General features: G+C 39.8%; 1 protein-coding gene across 1 annotated transcript in view; it reads right to left on the minus strand.

The window, feature by feature from the left end:
* The window catches only part of LOC105195613, a 270,526-nt gene that overhangs the window by 52,798 nt on the left and 195,140 nt on the right, over positions 1-22,588 (minus strand). The window contains 5 exon segments of the mRNA XM_039448075.1: positions 1,139-1,428; positions 8,379-9,292; positions 9,776-10,384; positions 20,558-20,713; positions 20,716-20,764. Coding sequence (XP_039304009.1) covers positions 1,139-1,428; positions 8,379-9,292; positions 9,776-10,384; positions 20,558-20,713; positions 20,716-20,764 — 2,018 coding nt within the window.

The following is a 22,588-nucleotide window of genomic DNA, read 5'->3' on the forward strand; positions in this document are numbered from 1 at the left end:
TCTAATTTTGTATTAATGCTGCTCGAAAAGAACACTTCAAACGTTTCATCTCGAATTTCTAGGAACGTTTAAAGACACAAAGAAAATAGTATTTTATTAAAAAATTTGCCTAACATGTAATAAATAAGGAGCAAAACAAATTTAAAAAACATTTGTTCTAAATAAAAAATTTTTATAATAGTTTAAGAACTTGAAAAAAAATTACAAAATATTTGTATGTATATAAGTTACTTCTCTTATTTTTTTTTAAGAATAAATTTTTTAATAAAAAGTAGTTTTCTTATTGCATCATATAGAAAAAATATTTTCATTCATAAAAGAAGCAATTTAACTGCAAAGAGAAAATTCGAATGACGGTAAAGTACGGAATGCGGTTATTTCGCGGAAAATTTGTGGATGTTAAATAATAGGAGCCATATGTGTTTACGTTTCGCGTTGATCGACAAAACTCGCAACTTTGTCGGCGCGATTCTCTGCGAAATACGCACGCATGCTTTTGATATGTACATCGATATGTACGTAATGTAAATCGTGACCAGAGAGTTGAATTTTTTTAATTAAAAAAACGGCTGTTAAAATAGCTCTCTACTCGCAGTTTCAACTTTTATTTACATTTTTATTTTTAATGTAACGATCTTCGAAATAAAATCTCTGTCGAGCAGAAATAGAGTAAAGAAAAACAACGTTTACCTATAACAATAAATTATATAAATATTATCTAAACATCTGGAAGATAAGTACAATTGGACAATATCTTGTTCTTCAAACAATCTTTGTTCCATTTTTTCTTGGTAGAAACTTTAAGATAAAGACAGAGAATGAAAAGCAATCAAGTATTTTTTAATCGAGATCTGAAGTAGCTAGAAATACTTTCAAAGAATTAAAAAGAATTATGACAAATCATTAACCATTGATAAAACCGATCGATAACAATAATTCTTGATTACTGTAATACAAAAAATTCTCTCAAGTATATCGATGATATCGATGTTATCAACTATTTACTCAAAAATAATCAATCAAAAGGAATCCAACTCTAACGAAATATAACGTCTAATTTTCATAAAGCAATTAATAAATAATCCGCGGAATCGCGTCGACGCGTCGACGCGTCGAGGCAATAATGGCAAGGTTTTACCCATACTGATGCCAGAGCTGGACGGATCCTCGTTCTTGGCACCCCAGCTGCCAGCCAGGTTGAGCGCCAGCAGCGGCCGTTCCTTTAGCAGCTCGGCGACCGACGCCAGGCCCTCGCATCCGCATCCTAAATGGGGCAAGTGCAAGGCTTGCACTTGAATGCAGTCGCGAAGTGCCTCGCAGACCCGGGACACTTGCTCGCCGGACAGATTCATGTCGAGCACCAGACGCGACAGACTGCCGGAGGCGTGACTCAAGCCGCGACAAAGAGCGTTTACCACGCACTCCAGTCTGAAATCAATCGCGTTAATGACGGCGTTAATGGGACCCTTAGACACACTTGCTCTCGCGTTTTATCATCGAGCGCGCGATAATAGATATATAATTAGATATATAATTCTCAACAAATGCGAATGAGTGAAATAAAAAAAAATTAATTCAAGCGAAACTAATTAAAATAAAATAAATTTCTCGGATAAATTTTCTGAATATATGTGTAGAAAAAACTAATTGAAAAATTGCTTTTCGACGAATTAATTATTTTGTTATTAATTACATTTAAAAAGTAAAAAAATATATATGTGTAAAATTAATGCGTTAAAACAGTATGCTTCGGGATGAGGCGAAATTGATAATTTTATTATTAAAACTTGTATAAATAATACGCGCTTAAACGTAAGGCGAGTTAATTGTTCGTTATAAACTGCAGATGTTTTCAGAATGAACTTCGTATGCGTATAATGCATGTGGTATCGGTTTACTCGAGAAGTGCGGTTAATATTGCAGCTGCTATGTACATTCGGGTTTGAATTATGCTAAATGAAACGCGAGCAAAGGGTATTTCCATCGGTGTTACGTTCACGCCGCGTTGCATTCCGGCGTAGTGGGAAAAAAAACCACTGCGGATCTGACGCGAGGGGGTGAGGAAACAAAGGAGAAACAGAAAGAGAAAGAGAGAGAGAGAGAGAGAGAGAGAAGGGGAAAATGCACTTTCGGAGGAAGCTCGACTTTTGGAGCCGCGCGCGCAAGATGCCCCGATGCGCGCGGCGCGGATGCTGCGGTACCGCGCCCGGCGGATGCAACCGATGTAAATTCGGTCGGCGGCGAGTTAGCGGCGCGGAAGTTCGGCGGGCTCTTGTCGGCCGAGAATATATTTATGCATATGTAATGCGCATTTCACGCTGTCTATTCGCGGCGTTATTCCTCCGGCAGCGTATCTGGCGCGCGCGCAGACACGCATTATGCAAAGTCCCGACGCTCCTCCTCCTCCAGGGAAACGTTAGGCGAAAGTCTGGATTTTCTCGCGCATGGTATATATACACCGACGATGAGAGAGAGAGAGAGAGAGAGAGAGAGAGAGAGAGAGAGAGAGAGAGAGAGAGAGACAGACAGACAGCGTTCGCTCGCGCTGCACATCCCGATTACTCTCGGTACTCGAAAATTAGTCCAAGTCGGTAGCGTAAATTCTAACTAGCGTTTTGAACTCCCCTCTCATCTGCAAAGCAAAGACTGTATAACGGAAGGAGATGTGAGGTGGACGAGAAGGGTTATTTCACTTAGAGCGCGGTTATCTTATCACTTAGATAATGTGTAAGTATGCTTTTCGCGATTTCGCATAGTCTCATGATAACACAAATCCAGAAGTAATGCACAAATTAATAACAATAGAGATAATAATAGTTAATAAATTAATAATGGAGTAATATGAACTGTTGGAAATTAATAATATTATAGTTAACGAATTAGCGATATTAATACGAATTGCAGCAATATATAAATGCTACATAAAGATAGATAAATGTAGATGAACACGAATGTGAGATAATTAATGAATGAATAAGATGATATAAGATAAACAAATTGGACATTTTTTTCTTTATTATTCTCCTCTGCATTTTTTCTATCTTTTTCTTTTTATTCCATATATTTCACTTCTTTCTCTTGATATTTTTACTATCCGTTTTATTCGCGCGGTTATTTTATTTTTTTTTTATCTGTTTCTTCCCGTTATCTCTCTTTATTCCTTCCTTTTCTCTTGATTTTGCTTTTCTTTTAGAGCGAATTACGTTACTGCGACCGAAGCTTTCGCGCGGAATTGGTCGTTCCGCATTCGAGACGTGAGAGAATTGCGGCCCAAAGCGGGCAGAGCGGCGCACTCGCGAAAAGCGCGAAAACGGCGGCTAAGTGATGCAGTTGCGGAAACGGCAGGCAGCATTCCCGTAACGTGGATCGTAATATTAATCGAGTATTCGCTCTGCCTTCCGACATTGTCGGAAAGTACGCGGGAAGAATTCGTACTTAGAAGGCGCATCACGGCAAACGTGATAATCCGCCGCATCTCACGCGAAAAAAAGTGGAAAAAAAAGAAGGAACTTCCGCGGTACAACTTGGCCACTTTGCATGGTAACTAGCTCCAAACACGCGATAAAATATCGCAAATTTTAGAAATTTCACTCGAGCTGTCCGTCTCTCGACAGTGCCTGAACAAACAGGCTATGAGATCTTTTTAAACAAAGTTACAGAGTTGAAGAGAGAGAATTCAGATAATATTAAAAAAATATTGTAATTATAATTAAGATCGTGAATTATTTTATAAATAATTATAATATATTAAGAAAAAGAGAGAATGAACTATTTTATTGCTTAACATATTTTTAAAATATTTGTGCTACAAATTTTGCACAGTCATTTGGAAAAAATTACTAAATTTTAATAAGTAGTTATTAAAATTTAGAAATTTTTTTTTCAGTGATGTAGTCATTTAAGAAAAATTACTGAGGAATAAATTCCTAAATTTTAAGAAATATTCGAGTAGTACTAATGAAATATTTACTAAATGTAAATATATATTTATTTAGTACAAGAACCTTAATTTAAGTATTATTTGTGCAGAATAAATATTTCATATGTACTACAAGTAAAAATATTTTGTTAGTATTATTCAAATAAATATTTATTAAAATTAAAGAATTTTTTCTCTCGGTGCATGAATCAATAAAAAAATATAGTACAAAATTTTGTGAATATTAAATACTGCATTATAAAATCAAATAAGATAAATAGGATAACATTGATCTTGATGAGACGTCGTGCTAGATTATTTTGCTTTGATTTTGAAGCGTTACGACAGCAAATAAGTTTCCGTAATATCAGAAAAGAATGAATTCTCCAGGAAGATTCGCGGCGACGATGGTTCAATCAATTTCTGTCCTTCAAATAGAAAAGATAGACAGCATTATCGTATCACGAGAACAAAAGTGACAGCCTACGTTACGGAAAGGCGGTAGAATGAAGCGTAAAGGATTTGGCGTGGTGTAGAGATGGAGTGAAACAAGAAGAACGTTTCGACGCGAAACAATGAGCTGGCGGTTGCATCGTTGAGATGGAGTTTCTCCGAGGCAAATGGTAGGTGTTCGTCCCCTTTTATTCCTCCGCTTCGCAGTTGCATCGCGGAAAAGATACTGCACTCGTGAAGCTCGAAGAGATTTCGCGGGTAGGGCTGTATATATTCGCATTGGGAGGGAAGACCGATGACAAAAAGCAGAGCGAACGAAAGCCCTGCTTGCGAGCATAATCACATTTAGCTGAATACAATGCGGGGAAAAAGATCTTTCGGAAAATACTTCTTCATGTCTTCTGCAAATGTATTCGGAAAGAAATGTTACAACGCGCGAATCAGATCCAAGTCGTTTGCAAACGATTGCGATTGAAGCATTCATTTAGAAACATTTCGAGTTCGGCAAATGTGGTTTGATCCAGCGGATAGAAATCGATTTGCATTTTCGCGAGGGAAAAAAATCGAATTTTGCATATACGCGAAGAGGTGGCGGGCGAAGACTAAAATCATGATATATACAACGGCGGAGCGAAAGTCTTCGGGGAAAAGCTCGAGGCAATGGGATAAAACCAAAGAGATTGAAGCCGTGAGATTCAATAAGAGAGCGCGCGAAGGGGTAAAAAAAAGGGCAGAGATTGCGAGTCCGGTCAAAAGTTAAAGCTCGCGGCGCGTTGGTTTCTTTAATTTTCTGTCTTGCTCTCTCTCTCTCTCTTCTCTCTCTCTCTCTCTCTGCGTTTTGCTCTCTTTGTCTCTTTTTTCCACAAAGTTTTCTTTCGAGAATTTGTAGTTATCCGCACTCTCTTTGCAGAAAATGTACTGTCGTTGTTACGCGCCGTTCGTATTCGCAATAAATTCGCCTCTTTGTAAAAAAAAAAACAAAACGGAAATTCGCTCCACGCCTGAAATATATAATTCGAGCAAAGCGATGTTGTCTGGAGGAGAAATTCTCCGATAAAGATAAAGAGGTGCCTCTTGACCCCAAGGTTGAACGAGATTGAATTCTTAAGCGCGAAGAAGGTGAGATAGTTTCGTGAAAAATTGGAATCATCTGTTGGGAGATCCTCTCCTACTGGATCTCGTCTCGCGAAACGATGATATTTATTTATTTATAAGATACTACAATGTTGGAAGATAATTAAATACATTTCACAAGATCGTACGTAACGAAATATATGAAGAAAAATTTTCAAAGTGTGAAAAAAGAAGAGTTAAAATAAAACAGAAAAAAATAGATTCAGAACAGGTTTTTTTAAAAAAAAGGAGATTAAACAATAATAAATTAATTCCGTCAATAGATCTCCTTTAAGTATAAAATATCTTGACGGACGCTTCTAGAAATCCATAAGTGACAATTCGCGATAATGTATTCTAAAAGCGAACCGACGTTGTGAATTCCACGCGTCCACGCTCGATTTCGAATTCGAGGTCGGCGCGACGGCAAAATCATCGGTGAACCGAGTTCACGAACCCGCTCGTGGAAATATACTTTCTCCGACTCCTCGAGGACGTGAAGAAAGGGAGAGTTAAAGCGCCTCGGTGGAATCGGAAAATATAAAGCTCGGCGGATGACGGCCGGGATAAGCGTGCATAAAACCGGGGGGAGAAACCGATGAAATTCGAGAGTTAAGCTGGGAGGGAGAGCGGGAACGAGAAATTAAAATTCACGTGGGAGGAACATAAACGAAAAGCCAGGGGAAGAATCAAAAGCACCCCTAACGTAGCGCGCATATGCAATCGCATGCATGTACGCCTATTATGAGCGCAAATGCGTAAAACGGTCTTATTGCGCATGACTGAAGCAGCGGGGAAAAAATGTTGGAATATGCAAACGAAAAGAGTTAATATGTGAAACTCCATTCGTGTCGTATGGTAAATCGGTAGTTTAATTATTGTAATGTAGGCAGCACATTTGCAAAGTACGAGAATTCAGCGGCGTATAAATCTTATCATCCTATAAAACCAGAAATTATCATGCTCTAATAATGGAAAGAAATTAATATGGCGTCCGACTATTTTTACTTTAAGAAAAAATGACGCCAATAAATTTTACTATTTTCCTTCTGCGGTCCTCTGGCCATAATTACCACGATCTCTCATCATATGAAACTGTCGTTGAATTTCTCTCGCGTGCGTTTATAGAAAAAAAAACAAAAAAAAACTGCAAATCGAGATGATCTTCCTCGGTAAAAGTTTTCCCGTACGTGTGAACGAGCCAGACGCGCGAGTATGCGAATGTATATTCGCTCGATTCTCGCAAGGTAAACACGCTTTTTCCACGTCTGCCGCTTCTTCGCTCCCTTCGGGCAAAGACAAATATCCGCGCAGTGGACCCTTTCGTCGCCCTTCGTCGCGCGACAAAACAAATTTCTCAGTTTTGACGTCTTCGTGGGAATCGCGCGAGCCCGACGGAAATTTTTGGGGAATGGTCGGTGGGCTTAACAATAAATCCTTGATGATTTATACCGTGTTCACGAGCGTGTCGCACAGCGGCAACAAACATGTTAAAATATTTATTAAGACCAATGAGACAATGTATAGACTAAGATGTGCCGGAAATGTAAATAACAGCGTAACGCGTTACAGACTCAAGAAATCTTGATCTCGAACGATTTATTCTAGACAAACGAGTTTTATTATTTTTTAAAGATGTATAGGACATTTCTCAAAACGTTAAGAAAATTACGAAAAAATTATAGATTTTCTATTGCTTTTAAAAATAATAAAAAAAATTTGGCAAACAAAATTATTTCAATAAGAAGTAGACATGTGCTCTAATGAAAATATGATTAATAATGAAATAATAAAAAAATGAAAGAAAAAATAAAAAATATAAACATAGTAAATAAATTATAAAAATATGTTATTAAATAAAAATATATTCTTATTCACACAATTTTCATATTTATACAGTTTATATGAAATGTTAATACTAAACACATTTCCAAATTTGATTTACTTTGCAAGAACTATATGTCCGAGACATCCTTAATCCATCTATGATTTTTTTCTTTTTTTCCCAACATACAATCTAAATCTAGATATAAATATAGAGATCTATGTAAAGAAACTTGAGACTTTTTCATTAATTTCATTCTCTCTTTTCATGTCTACTTTTTACTTTTATATCTCTGAACGTGGAAATCTAAATATAGCTCTCTCGTCTTTTTGCGCTTCTTTCCGCGGCGCGGTAGAGTAAATATCCTCATTGGCCGCTTGTCTTAGCCAACCTCATATACGAACGAGCGAACAAGCAGGTTTTCTGTAATAACTCTTCGTCGTCGTCGAAGCTATTGACGGCGCCGTATCGAGCGTCCTCGAGGTGCAATAATGCCGACACTTTCGCTAGGCTCTTTATCCTTTGAGCTATAGAGTCCCGCAAGTGGATCGACGCGACGAGTCGTCCCGGTAAAGTGGCCCGGTACTTTTTGGACGCGGACAATCGTCGCTGTGGCTCATTGTTAATTGAGAAGTCTGGTGGAAACAATAGCGCGAGAATTTTTAATGAAAATTCGACCGCAGCAAAATAAAAGATTAGTAATTAAGATAAGTGAAAAGCAGTAATGAACCGGCAATGAAACTCTCTAGTAGTAAAAGAAATAAATAAAACATAAAAAATTAAGTATGGGAGAATAATTAAGCGGATGGGAAATAATTAAGAAATCCGAGGAAAAAGTATTTTACGAGCTTCTCTCCCGCCCGTATCCAATCTCGATAACCTAATTATGTAATGGTAAACCTGTCCGGCGCGTTGTACATAGTTTATTCTACTGAAGCCCGTTTGGCTGACATTCTTGCGAATTGTTTGAAACATGCAGCCGTCCTCGGGGAGATCGCGACAAGTTGAAAAACGATTCCGAGTTCACATCGCCGTCGCGCCGAGTGGATATAACTGTCATCGACTCACCTATCGTGGGCCGCCTCCTCGAGACAAGTGATGACAAGCTCGAAGTCGTTGAGCTTCTTCTTGCCGAGCACGCTCTTCAGGTGTCCGGCCAGTCGTTGCGCCTCGTCCGCAGGGAACTCCTGCCCCAGCAGAGACGTGATCCTGACGAGCTTGACGCTCTCGTTGCCAGCGAGCGCATCGAAGAAATCGTCCAGATATCTCGGATCGGATCCACGCTCGACTTGGAACACAACTTCGAGCGCCTCGAGCGTGCAAGCGGGACTCTCGAGGATCCTGGCCCATCCCTCTAGCTCCAGAGGGGACGTGTGCACCAGCGGGGCCGGGGGTCGTTCGTTGGGCGCGGGCCCGAATCCGGGACCCGCGCCGACCAGACGGCAAACCGCCGAGATGTTGCCGTCAGACGCGCCGGCCGCCTTCAGCAACGAGAATACGGCTCTAGGTGGCACTTCCAGTGGACACAATTGATTTAGAATCAGGTGAGTCTTGGGGCCTAGCAGGCCGGCCAGATGGCCGATGATGCCCGGGGGTAGGCCCTCCAGTTCGCGGCGCAGAATGTTGGCGTATTGCGCCACCGAGGTGAGATAGTACGCTGCCAGGAACTCCGCCACCGCCATGTGGATGGGCGTGTAAAGGTCCGGCTTGCGTCTCTGACCGAAGGTCAGTCCCCTCGTGAGGAAGCCGAGTCGAGTGACCTCGATGCCGCCACCCCGCGCTCTTAGCTCGGCTTCCGTGTAACAGCATCTTCCCTCCCTCAGGGCGGCCAGGGACACCTTGCCAAAGTCCTCGAGACGCTTCCTACAATGGCCCGGGATCTCCTCGTTATAGGGAATCGGCGGGTCTAAGCTCCTCTTCACGATGCATTTCACTGCCGCTTGCACGAGGGCGCTTGTCTCGGTCGGCAGGCTTCCGAAGTCCTGATAAAGAAAATCGTGGATCAAGGAATTCCATAGAATTTCCTAGGACTCTCTATCTTATGTTTGTAAAAAAAAAAACATTATTTGATAAAAAAAAAAAAGATGAATAATTTCGAGAAGACACGGAGAAAAAGAATTTTTCAGTCGCAATAAAACCGTCGTGTATGTAAAAATAATCATACTTTGCTATAATTAACTACTGAATATAAGAGAAAGATTAATTTTGTTAAACTGAAAAAAATCCATTAAATAAATTTGCTTGCAAAAATAATGTAAAAATAATATATTTTATAAATAATAATTCTCTTCGACAATTATAATTCTAATAAATAATAATCTAACACAAATTTACTTTCATAATTATATTGTATTGCACAATCTGCTACTACTCGTTCTTTAAGAGATAAGACAAGTTCTCTAACTAAAATTCTTGGCTAAAGTTGCAATTATCGGACATCCAATATTTGTGGACGACGATCCTACCTGATACAAGCAGCAGAGCATGATCCAACCGAGCGGATGCTGGCCGAGCTGCCTGACGGACTGCGGTTGCACGTTGAGCGCCTCGAGGAATTCACAGGCCTTCTCGGCGATGTCGTTGTGAATGAAATAGGCCACGCAGAGTCGCTCGACGTGCGGCCACTCGAGGCCGGCCAGATGGATTCTGCGTTGGACCAGAGGCGCGAGGGCGGTCGAGTTGCTGGGCGAGCACGTGACCAGGATTCTGGCGTCCGGGAAGAGTCGCCCTTCCAGGAGATCGGCCGCGTCGCCGAGCGACGCCCGGCCGCCCACGCACTCGTCGTAACCGTCCAGGACGAAGAGCACGCGGTCCTCCATCAGATGCAAAGTGCGCCACACCTGGGCGATCGCGTCGCCCAACGCGGCCGTTCTTGGGAATAATTCTCGCGTCAGATAATTCAGGACGGGGCTGCCGCGAAGCTCGCGCAGCGGCACGATGAACGCCAGAGCGGGACCGTCGTTCTGAGTCGCCCACTGATGCAGTAGTCGTAGACAGAGTGTGGTGCGGCCGCTTCCGGGACCGCCTTCGACGGCGACGCGTCGCGGCGCTTCGGACACGGTACCGTCGCTCAGCTGGAAATCAGAATTCATTTCGAGGATCGTGAATAAGATATGTAATGTTAAACTGGAAAAAAATATTACTCGTATACTAGAGAAACATCCTCCTAATACTTTCGAAGAAGAAATAACGATAGCTTTTCAGCGCTTCCATTGAAATCACTATAATCAAAATGTTGATGTGAAATGCAGGCTCGTGTAAGATATTCGAACCATTTAGAATCCGTCGCAAATTTAAAAAGAATTTTCGAAGGCTATTCAAAATTCTCAGCAAGAACAAACTGGAGCATTTCACGTAGCAGATTAGAAGAAAGCGAACACGTAATGTTAATATTTCGCTTTAATTTAAATTTCGCACAACAAAACATGAGAGCAAACATGTATTATGCAGCATTCCTGTAACAGCGAAATAAAAAATGCTGCGAATTAACACGTAAACTAAAGGGAACTCCACTGACATGAGTCGTCCACGTGGACGGTAGACGGCTGGCCGATGTAAGGCAAGAGTAAAAAAAAAGGGTAAATGCGACGAGTTACGAATCATTTCCCCGTATGGCAAAAATTCTTTCGGTAGATGAAATCGGTGGCACGGGAATAAGGGAAAAAAGTCAAGTCACTTCGTGACCAGTTTCTCGGGTACTTCTCGGTTTCCTGATCTCGGTCTCCGGTCAGCCAATTAGAACCTAAAACCTTCCCCGCGAACCATTAATCCTCTTCGGTGAATCAGCCGTCGTCCAAGGCTTCGGAATACTTCGGACATCTTATTGCCTGTTACACGAGGCTGGCGTTCGATACTGCGTTCTGCAATTTCGTACCGGACACCGTTATAGCGAAATGTTTTCCCACAAGAATCGATATCTTTCCCGAACGCCACCCTCTGTGTTTACGAAGTTGCAGACTTTTCAAACTCTCGAATTTCGACGTTCCTGTATTAGGCTTGAGATTGAAAACAGGATACCATTCAACTGGACAATTGGGGACGACCGGGGCTTGTTGGCACAAGAGATAAGTTGACATTGCGTTCCGTATTCCTTATGTATTTACAGCGAAAGAAACAATGGAAAAGTTATCAAAATATCTCTTTTATAACATAAGTATTATTCCCAAAGTTTTATTTATATCAAACAAGAATTATAAAGGAAGGAGAAGATCTTACTCTCTGAAGAGAAGGTAAGTAAACTGAGCGTTTCAAAATTTTATATTGATGTTTCTCAGCCTGAAAAAAATACACCCAAGTCACACACTTATTACCTATTGGTTCAAAGAAAAATTTCTATACTTACATATAATTTCGAATAATAATTGTAATTTTTAATAACAGTAACTTGTTACAATAAAATGTAGAGATGAAATATATTGACTCTATATATATTTAAGACAAGTTTAGCTTACATGTAAGAATGCTTTACATTTAATATTTCTATATTGATTGAAGCAAGCTACATTTAAAATAGTTTACAGTTTTTTTTGTAACAGCATTTTGCTATTTGAAGTTACGGAGTATATAACTTCAAAAGATATATTTAATAAGGAATACATAAGTATTTGTGATTTGCTTTTTATTTCTGGTAGAACAAAACGGTACGCGCCTTTTTTTTACAAATTTAATAAGTATTTATATTAATTAAACAATTATAGTTATTCAATAGAATAATTATTTTAATTACCCATTTACGCAATTATTGTTTATATTAATAATAAGTTATATTTATATTAATTAAATAATTAAATAATTATTAAATTAACAAATTTACGAATCGAAAATGCAGAAAACACAGGCTTCGAATGAGATAACATGCCAATTTTAAAATAGGATTACGTTCTCATTAATTTAATATGAAGTTGTCGTACGGGCAACTTGTACCGTGACATGTTGCGCCAATTTATCCGACTATAATATCACAGCAAGTCGGTTACAATGCAGAATATTCGTATATTTTATTTGTTACAAAAAAACTACGCCATATACAGAATCGTTTTCCCGCATATAACAAAAGAGGAAGATTCTCTCTGTTACGTTAGTACAGTTTAATCGTAACAATTAGTTGTAAAAAAAAAATGTCGAAATTGTGAAAACTGTGCCGACGAGCCGTCCCGGTCTTCCCTAACGTTTCATTATTACATTTGTATATATTTTTGCATCATAGTTGTATTTCATCATAGTTGTATTTCTGCAACTTTATTGCGAAAAGCTCTTCGCTCCCGTTGGTCCGCGGCCCGTGAAATATCAGCGCGCCGACACGTTCGCAAACAACGAATATCGCGCTATCTGTCCACTTGCCACCAATCTGGGGCAATCCCTGACAGTACAGCGGTATATTCGCGTTACGCTCGAATGGGAGGCAAAAGTATCACGCGGCAGTTACAGCATTATGCAAACGATTAGCGGGAGCGGGCGATTAAGCCCCGGTTCGTTTCGCAACGCGCAGGGCCGAGGGCAACGACGCCGTTAACCGGCGGCGGTTTAGGACGCCTGCATCCGCGCCGTCGACGCCGACGCCGATGCCGACGCGCCGGTGGCGTGGTGAACGATCGGCGATCAATATCGGCAAACAGCATCTCGATTCCTCGTAATCGATAACCGTAATCCGTACGGTACAGAGCGGCGGAACATGCGGCGTTTGCCGGTTATTCGCTCTGTCAGCAATAATCGATCCGGTCGCGCGGCGCGGCGCGGCGCACACAATCTGTCTGGCCGACGGATAACAACGCGGCCATTATACACCGTGCGATTGCAGCATCCGGTTATTGGGACGCTGCGGATGAAAAAGAGCGCGATACGAGTCCATTCATTGCAGCCGTGTGTTCCCGAGAGCGACGACTTCGAAGCGATGTAATATGTATTTGATATAACTTTTATCACATACATAAAGCGTATCTGTGCCCAACGCACCTGTATCTATACGCCGACGTGTAATATAAGCGTACGTGATCGCGTGGGATGTCCAAACATTATCGCCAGCTCCCGTTCTCAGAATCAGAATCCCTCAATTAACTTGATATACTTTTATACGAAGATATTTGATCGAGGTCTAATTAATTTAATCGACGTAATTTAATTTCCTGGCCTTCTTCAATTTTAAATATTAGCGTATCGTGAAATATCGAAAGATCCAATATACATACGGAGAGGGATTGCGATATTATGTAACGGATTAACATATTATCGAGCCTTCGATATTCTTTTTTGTTTAAGGAAAACGCAAATTGGACTTTCCGTTCAAACTGACGTTCGATTGAAATTAATTGATTCGAGCGTTAACCGGTGGGGATTAACGAAACGTCGATAGCATGACGCACGTTTTTGACGAGATAATGCAACAACGTGGATGCATGAAGGATCGTAAGCTCGTTACCGGATAATCCGCCGCAGAATAATTCCTCTGCGTCACGCCGGATCTACCTATCAATCCTTTCGGTAGGGCCGCATTTGTTCCGGCCGCTTCCAGCCGCAACCAATCTCGAATGTCGGGATGCGAGAAGAATATCCCGCGAGAGCGACAGAGGGGCGCGTCGGAAACGCGGTCGCGTCGCGCGTCGCAAGGATACAGGGCGATAAATCCTTCGTTTCCGGGGAGATTAGAAAAGTCTACGCGCCCGTAAATATTCTTCGACAAACCGCGGCGCGGCGGGGAGGCGCACGCTGAAAGCAGACGACATTCGTTATTATTGTATTACGTGGGGTGGGCGAAAGTGGATTATTCAAATATAGACGATGTGACGAAATAGTCAATTTCCCGAAGCAGTAATGGAAAAGCAATTTTTGTTGGGCACGATAGAAATTGCATATTCCTTGAATTTTCGTATAAACTCAACTATTTCCGTCTCCCCAGTAGCGATTTAAAATAAAATAACAAGAAATGAAATGAAATTGTATTGCAATACATACGTGATATCATTTCCGCAGTAATTCTTAATTAGTGTATATTTAATATTAAGTGAGTGCAAAAGTTTTGGAACTTTTTGAAGAGATGATTGTTAACAACGTGTCAACACTGGCAAATACTATAGAAAATTATGTCTCTCTCTTTCTCTTTTCTTCTCTTAAAAGTTAATTATAAAAAAAGTTGGTATTAATTATTTACAGTGCTATTTTGCATTAGCAAAATATAATCCAAAAATATAATATTTGCATGCGATTATAATGTGGTGAGTTTTGGAAAAGAACAAAAATGATAAATGCTTTAAAAAACGTTCAAAATTTCTAAAATTGCATCAATAATATTTTTTACATTTTCTATTATTTTTGTTTTTTTTTCTTAAATTCGTATGTTACAATATAATCGCACACAAATTTCTTTTTAAATTGGTTTCCGCTGACATAAAATAACACTGTAAATAATTCAAATAGCATCAACTTTTTTTTTAATAGACAACTCCCGATATTAATTTTACAGTATATTTAATTCGCTGTAATATGCCTGCAGTGTTGATGCACTGTAATAAGAGCAACGCCCAAAAAGGCTAAGATTTTTGCACCGACCCAGTACCATGCATTAAATTATTGCGTAATTATTATACAATTATCGTTCATAATCGTTAATTATCATGACATAGAATCGTAAATATTTATATTAACGCCACATGTATCAGTGCCAATTATCTGTCCCGATGGAGATCCAATTAAATGCTACGACAAATTCGCGCAGGGACCAGTTGGAAACGATAGCGGCGCGTCCACAAATCTCAGCGAAAAGATCGTAGCGCGCACGGGAGATATCGCGCTTCAGCTTCGCCGCGGAAAATTTAAGGAGACAGTGATACAAGAAGCGGTGGGCGATGTGTCTCTTCGCGAGCATATCGTGGAAAGAAATGCGATGAGGATCCGCCGCGGGATCGTGCCAGCTAGAGCGCGCGCCCGCGCGTTTTCAGATATGTATCCTTCAGATATCTCCGCATATATATATCGAAAATGGCAGGCAGCCGATTGAACGTGGATCGATTTCGCAACCAGCGCAACGGGATCGTTGTTCTTTCTTCCGCTCCGGCGATCTATCATCGATCTATCGAACTGACGGGATACACAAACCCGGCGCGCAGCGATCTCTTCGTCCCATTTCTCCGAAAAAAAATCTCTGAAATAATAAAATGTAGACCCAGTGGCTCCTACCCGCGACATCGTTGCTTCCGATGTAGCCGTTGTACTTTTTATTTTTAAACTACGTGAAATTTATGAGGGAGATATTCCAGCACGCATTTCTCTTCACTATTATCGATATCGCGCGACCTCATTTTAGTAATCTCGATTATTCATATTCCACGATCTTTTAATTTCTCGAAATCGACTGACTTTCTGCCTATTTAAAAAAAAAATGTCTCTTGCCGTGCGTGTATCTTACGAAATAAAATTAAAATGTATCGTAGTTCCATAATTGTATAAAGAAGTAAATTTTCGAGCGTAATGTTCATTAACGAACTGCGGCTGCGAGCCTCCGTTGCATGCAAATTTGTTTGGTGGATAATATGAAAAGAATAATCGCACACTGCCACGAGCGGTCGCCATAAATTTTTACAATTTTAGAGAACCGCGATTGCGTTTTTGTGGGAGAGTGAAAAAAACAACAAAAGTCGACGCTATGTCGATTTTCCATATTTTGGTTGAAAACATTGACGCTCGATTTGAGAGTCTTAATCGTTCGTTTTTTCAAGTATAGACCTCGATACTTTGATTTCGGCAACCTAGTAAACGGCAACAGGATTTTTCTACGAGTTACGTTCAGTTCTCAGGAAATCGTGTGTTTGTTTTGCTCGCAATATACACTGATTCTTCGTCGGTGAATGACAAATTTGGGAACGCATTTTCTGGAACGGATAAACTACGTTCTATTTATATAGCGGGGAAAAAAAATAAAAGATGTATTCAGAATAAAAGATGTGTTCAAAATAAATTCTCAGATATCGAGATAGTTTTAGAAAACTTGTATGACGTATTAAGGAAGGTTTTCTATTCTAGAACGCGAAAAAATGACCTATTTGGAGATTTAAAAAAAAATTATGCATACATGATGAGTTTTTGCACTCATATTTATCCATATTTGAAAAATGTGAATAAATTTTATTACATCTAGATATTTATTATATTTCTTGTTGTCTAATTAAAAAACAAACAAAATCGCTGGTTGACATAATTGCAACAATTCCATTCATCTAAACTAAAATTTAAAATAAAAATCTCGAAAAGATTCTTAATAATTATAAGTATGACTATAGTTGGAACTATGGAATAAGAAAAATATTATAAATTGTTAAAATAGTGCAGTTGTAAAGAACAGATATCAACCTAAGAGCACCAAAACTTTATCATAAAATTTTTTACTTTGGCAGCTATAAAAAATAATTAATATAAAGATATCGCGATAATCCTACTCCAGATCACAGAGAAAGAGAGAGAGAGAGAGAGAGAGAAAGAGAAAGAGACACGCATCTTAAATGTACGTAAAATTGGAAGTCGACCAGTTCAATATTTTTCCAGATATCATGTCAATCGACTAAAAAAACATAGTTTCAAGAAAAATGCGTTTAAAGTGTTGAGTATAAATATAACATATAACATATAAATAATATAAATCTATAAATGCTTGTAACTTTGTTATTCTTTCATGTTTCAATAAATTTTTTTTAGGAACATATTCCTAAAAAATGTTTAAAACGTTTAAAAAAAAAATATTGATTTTTACATTTAAAGTTTTAAAATAGAATACTTCCAATTATTCACCTATTATGATTAAAATTTTTAATAATAATTTAATTCTGTGTATTTTCGCCGTGTACTTTACGTTCCAACGGAAAACTCGACTATAATTAAGTAGAAAAAGAAGCATGATTGCTTACATTATTTAATAAAATATGTAAAAAGAATATCGTGAGAAAAAAAATTATCTATGCGCCACTGCTTATGTAGCTATTTTAAAAAATTAAATTCATTATATTAAAGCTTGTATTTAAACAAGACTGTACTTTGCTAAAAAAAAGAACAAAAAACAAATAAGTACTCTGAAGTAGGTTATTTAAAAGTAATAAAAAAAGGAGTTACTGCATCATATTTATTCGTCATATTTTCTAAAGCGTATTTTCTTTGAAAAATATTTTATGTACCAAAGTCAACAATTTATATTAAAAGTCGTGGGAGCGGTGTTCGTAAAATTAAAACGTATAAAAGAGGCTCTTTTTCCACAATCAAATTTTTGAATAAATAAAATATTATCAGAAAGTGGCTTCTATTCTCAAATTCCTGCCTCTCCTCGCGTTCACGTGCCAATCTTTCTTCACGTCGGCTCTTTAATTTGTGACACGTGGGGAAATTGGAGTGCACGCGACGAACGCGAACGCATGGAACGCGAACGCATGTGGCGATTCTAAGGGCAGTTCTTAAAGGTTGGCTCTATACCCGAGGAACGAGTCCTTTTTCGCAGTGGTAGCACATTGGTTTTATGACACGGATTCATTCCTGTGCTGCCGGTACGCGTGTGTGGTTCTTTCAAGCCCGGTTTGTGTGTGCCTGCACCTTCCTTCTTTTCTATCCTCCATATCCCATGTATGTCCAGACGGTTACGAGGCTCATTTTTCGATGCGAGCATTTCCAGGCGACGTGGCGCATTGTCTGCATTTTGTGGCTCTTTATGGTACGGACTCGCAATATATATCGAAAGTAACGAACGAAAGATACGAATCTCTCAGGGAGAAAAATAATGCAATATCAACGATAATGGTGAGTTCGCATTTTTTGAAACGATCAACAAGAAAGGTTTTTCATTGATTTTCGATTTCACAATCTGCAAGATATGCTTTCAAAATGCTTTCACATCTTTTTCATTAATTTGTGTACACTGAAAAAAAAAAGAGTTTGGTAATAGCTACCAAATATCGAGTGAAATAATGCCAATTAAATATTAATTTGGTTAATATAATAAAAAATTATTTTACTTTTCTAAATATTTAACGAGTATTATCATATTGTAATATTTGCAAAACATTTAGAAAAATATAATAAAATGATTTTTTTGGTTATATTAACCGAAGATTAAATTGTTATTTCACTCAACATTTGGTAATCCTTATCAAACTTCTTTTTCAACATACATGTAAAACAATAAATTACACAATAAATAAAATAATAAAATACAGAATATATTAAATATGAAAGCTTCAAAGGTAATTCGGGTAGAAATGTGGAAAAGGCAAATGCGACAAGCTCGAAACGCCATGTCATATTCGCTCATCGTGAATTACATCGAATCATAAATTTCCGCGACGGAGGAAATTCGACGAGTACACAGGCGCGCTTGGACCAACTCGCGTTTCACTCGCGATCAACGTACCGGTGCGGAATGCGAGCAGTCTCGAAACACGACGAAAAGAAACAAAGAGGAACGTACGGACTTCCACATATATATTCTCACGTACCGGCGGGAATTATCGTCTGGTTTTTCCACTTGAGATGAAAGAGCGCGCGGCCAGCGACTCTCGGGGAAACGTTAACGAATCGGCTTATCGCACCACGGCAGAACAATACTTCGTTACGCGATGCAGAAGGACGCCTGCAGCCGATCGGCGTCTCGACGCTGCGAAAACTCGCTTCATCCAAGAGTACGAGAGCTAGTGCAACGAAGATATTATCGCCGAAACGTGAACAACCACCCGGGAAACGTGAGAACTGCGCAAGGAGCTCGAAGCCGCCATTCAACCCTTGCCATTATTCGTCGTGATCGATGCGCCCCCCCCCCCCCCCCCGTACGTGCACGTGTACATCAGACTTGGATACAGTCGACAATTTGTCTGAATTGGATATTACGAGTGCGCCTGAATTTTACAAGATCAAGTTCACGTCTCGATCTCCGCGGCACAATCGGTACATACGAGCTCACTTTGAGGCGACAATTTATCTAGATTTCGTGTCTGTGCAAAGATTTCGAGATATCTTATTGTAAATCTTACTTTGATCATTTTACGAACTCTGCTTAATGCATACATTTAATAAGTTCTTCTATCATTAATGTGCCACTAAAAATAAATTGACAAATTGTTAATTGTTATTTGAGATTTTAAAAAAGGTTCCAAAATTGATTACAATTTCCAATATTGTCGTCATTTTTAATTTAGGTCGCTGATTCCGCGTTTGACTCGATGAAAGACATCTAAAACTGATCAGATTACATAAACCGCCGTCCAGTTTAACGTTCCGCAACAATCGATTTGACGCGATTTAATCAAAACAAAACTATCCCGCAGCCAACGCAACTGCGAGCGTAAATCGCGAGCGTGTTGATTCGAGTGTCATTGCATTTCACTCGCGAGAGACCGCGTCGAGAGATCGGCGAGTGCAAAAAGTCGAGCGGCCTCGTATTGCCGAGAACTCGAGACAGCGAATCGTGAAGGGAAGGAAGTTCGTGAAACTTTTTCATTCCTTCTCTCTCTCCCTTTCGCTCTGGGACTTTGGAGGACACCAACTTGGCTTTCACATTTCTGAGGGAAGTTGCTCGACGACGACGACGACGGCGGCGGAAAGGCGACGAAACGAGCTTTCGACAGTCGTCGAGTCGACAGTCGTCGAGGAAACTCCCCCGCGGCTTCTTTGGACATTCGGGATTCGACTTGCTGCTCGTCCGCGCAATTACGGAGTCGATATCATGCAAATTCGTGGCTGCCGGCGAAAGATCTCGGCTGCGCCTTCTGATAAAGCGCGACGCCCTCTCCCTTCCTTCCCCGCCCACCTTCCGCGAAAACTCATGTGCGTCCTGTACGTGAACCGAAAATCTGTTTGACGTTTTCAGTACGAGTTCTCGCGATTATCGATTGCCCTGCTTATGATGTAATGCGGTACTTTTCGATGCTCCTGCCGAAATTTCATGTATTTCTGGGATATCCATCTCTCCGCACGGCGACCATTCTCCGAGGAAATAAAGTTTAAATTTTCATTTATTCGGAAGTTCTTCCTCCTAATAAATTCCTTATATAAATGTTTAAAAGTGTAGCGAAAAATCACCACCGAAAATCCTCGACGTATTATGCAGCGACGCGCGCGAAAGATAAGTAAAATATCAATGATTTAAAAATCCCGTCCGCTTTCATTTTTATCTCACGTCCATTCTTACGTAAAACATCCGCTCCAAGTTTTTGTCGAGCCGCTTGCAACATCTGCGCTTTGAAAGAACCGGTATAATACAATTATGAGATTTTAATTACACTTACCCTGACGGGGGCGAAGATCTGGTCGGGCTTGATGTTCTCGAGACGGTGCTCCTGTTCGCTCTTGTGCACCAGCTGCAGATGCGGCTGAAAATGCGCCGGACAGAGGGTGCCGAGCGGCAGCGGGGACGCCCATGGCGGTAGATGGGGCGGATCGCGTAGATGGGGCGGATCGGGGTACCCAACTCCCTGTAGAAGGTCTTCAGGAATCTGCAACGATAGGGTTTGGGAAGGGGTTACTCAATCTGTGGGCCGTATAGAACGGAAATTCTTCGAGCGAAGTCGTAGAGCGACGCTTCCGCCGGATTCCACGGGGGAGGCAGCGGGCTATGGGGTTGATGAAATAGTTTCGGCGCTCCAGGCAAGATAAATGGGAGCTGATAGTCACGAGATTCGAAAAATATCGCATTGTTCGGAGGATAATGTAAGAGGGACGCATGGTAATAGCAACGATTAATGTTTCAATAACCTTCGAGAATTTTAACACGGGCAATTTTTACTCCCGTCCAAAAAATTTATCGCGACGCGTATAATTTCATTCCACCCTTCTACATGCGTACAATCATGAAATCATTGGCTAATGGGAGTTTATTATATTTTGTGCTACAAATTCAATAAATAATTATAACTTTTAGGAAAAACAAACTCGATTGGAAGTAAAAATCCTTGCCAGTGATACATTTCCGTTAAAAAGCAAATTTATGTTCAAACTAAAAAAATACATTAGCCCGTTATTGAATCAAATTGAAAAAAATTTCAATAATATTGCAAAGCACCGACTACTGCTTTATCTTCATCTGTTTTTACACATACTCACACTCTGAATGTGTGTGTAAAGTATTGTGAAATTGTGCCGGAATAATATTAAATAAACGAGACAATCTTATTTATAGTTATAATGAATGAAACTAATTGCTCAAACGCGTAAGATATTGAAAGTTTATTTTATGCTACAAATTAAAAGCTTTTGCTGGAAATGCACCGCTGACAAGGGCTTTTATTTCCCTTCAAATATATGATATTTAACGAATTCGCAGCATAAAATAAACTTCCATATTCTGTGCCCGAACAATTAGTTTCGCGATTGTTGTAATAATATAAATACCATATATTAAAATTTAATTTATTTCAGCGCGTATTCTCATATTGATAACTACGTTCGTCGTTTTTATTAACGCGGAAAATATCAAAAAATTTCCACATGCGAGCAGCGTTTTATTTTTACGAAGGAGAAGGGTACGAAGCGTATAAAGCTAAAACCAAAATTTGATACTGACGCGATGAATAAAGCAGATCGAGAAGGTAAAGGTGAGTTAGGTAAAGGTTTAACGTCGCTCGGGAAGCAAGGAGCAGTGTCAATTCAGCATGAATGATCCCCCCATTTACCGAGTGATCGGTAAATTTCCCAGGACGACAAAATGGTGGTACACGCAAGATGTTGGACGGTGCATTCGTGTACACTTCTCGCCATACAGATTGATGGATCTTGCAGGAAAGCCCGCAGGGCTATGAAAGTAATCAGGAGAAGGAGGTCCCGATAGGAGGCGAGGAAGAAAAGCTCGCGAGACCTTTACGATTTCCGCATGATCGGTCTTAAAAGCCTGTTCTGATTTTATGGAAGTCATTAGATCGGATATCCGTTTCGCGTTATTTTCTCGTAACGTTCGCTTCTTTTGAGCGATCGTTCCCGAGCACCGCGAATTTAATTCGTCCGTACGAATTTGCTTTCACATTTATGATCCTGCGTACTCTTGTCCGCGCTATTTCAGACCTGTGTGCTTTCATTAGCGTCGATTAAATTAAACTAGAGTTTAACCAATGTTAAATTTAAACTGCAATATCGGTTACACTATGCACAAAGAAAATTGAATTAACCGCCATTACTATTTAAATTTAGTACTACTAGACTAATTAAAATTACATTCCCGGAACTATTTCCACTAAGGCATTAAATTATGTTTACACGAGGAAACTTAAAGCAGAAGTAGAATATCAAACCTACAATTCGTACAGCGTATTTTAAATTGCATGTAA

The sequence above is a fragment of the Solenopsis invicta genome, chromosome 4 (genome assembly GCF_016802725.1).
Source record: "Solenopsis invicta isolate M01_SB chromosome 4, UNIL_Sinv_3.0, whole genome shotgun sequence".
NCBI lineage: Eukaryota > Metazoa > Arthropoda > Insecta > Hymenoptera > Formicidae > Solenopsis > Solenopsis invicta.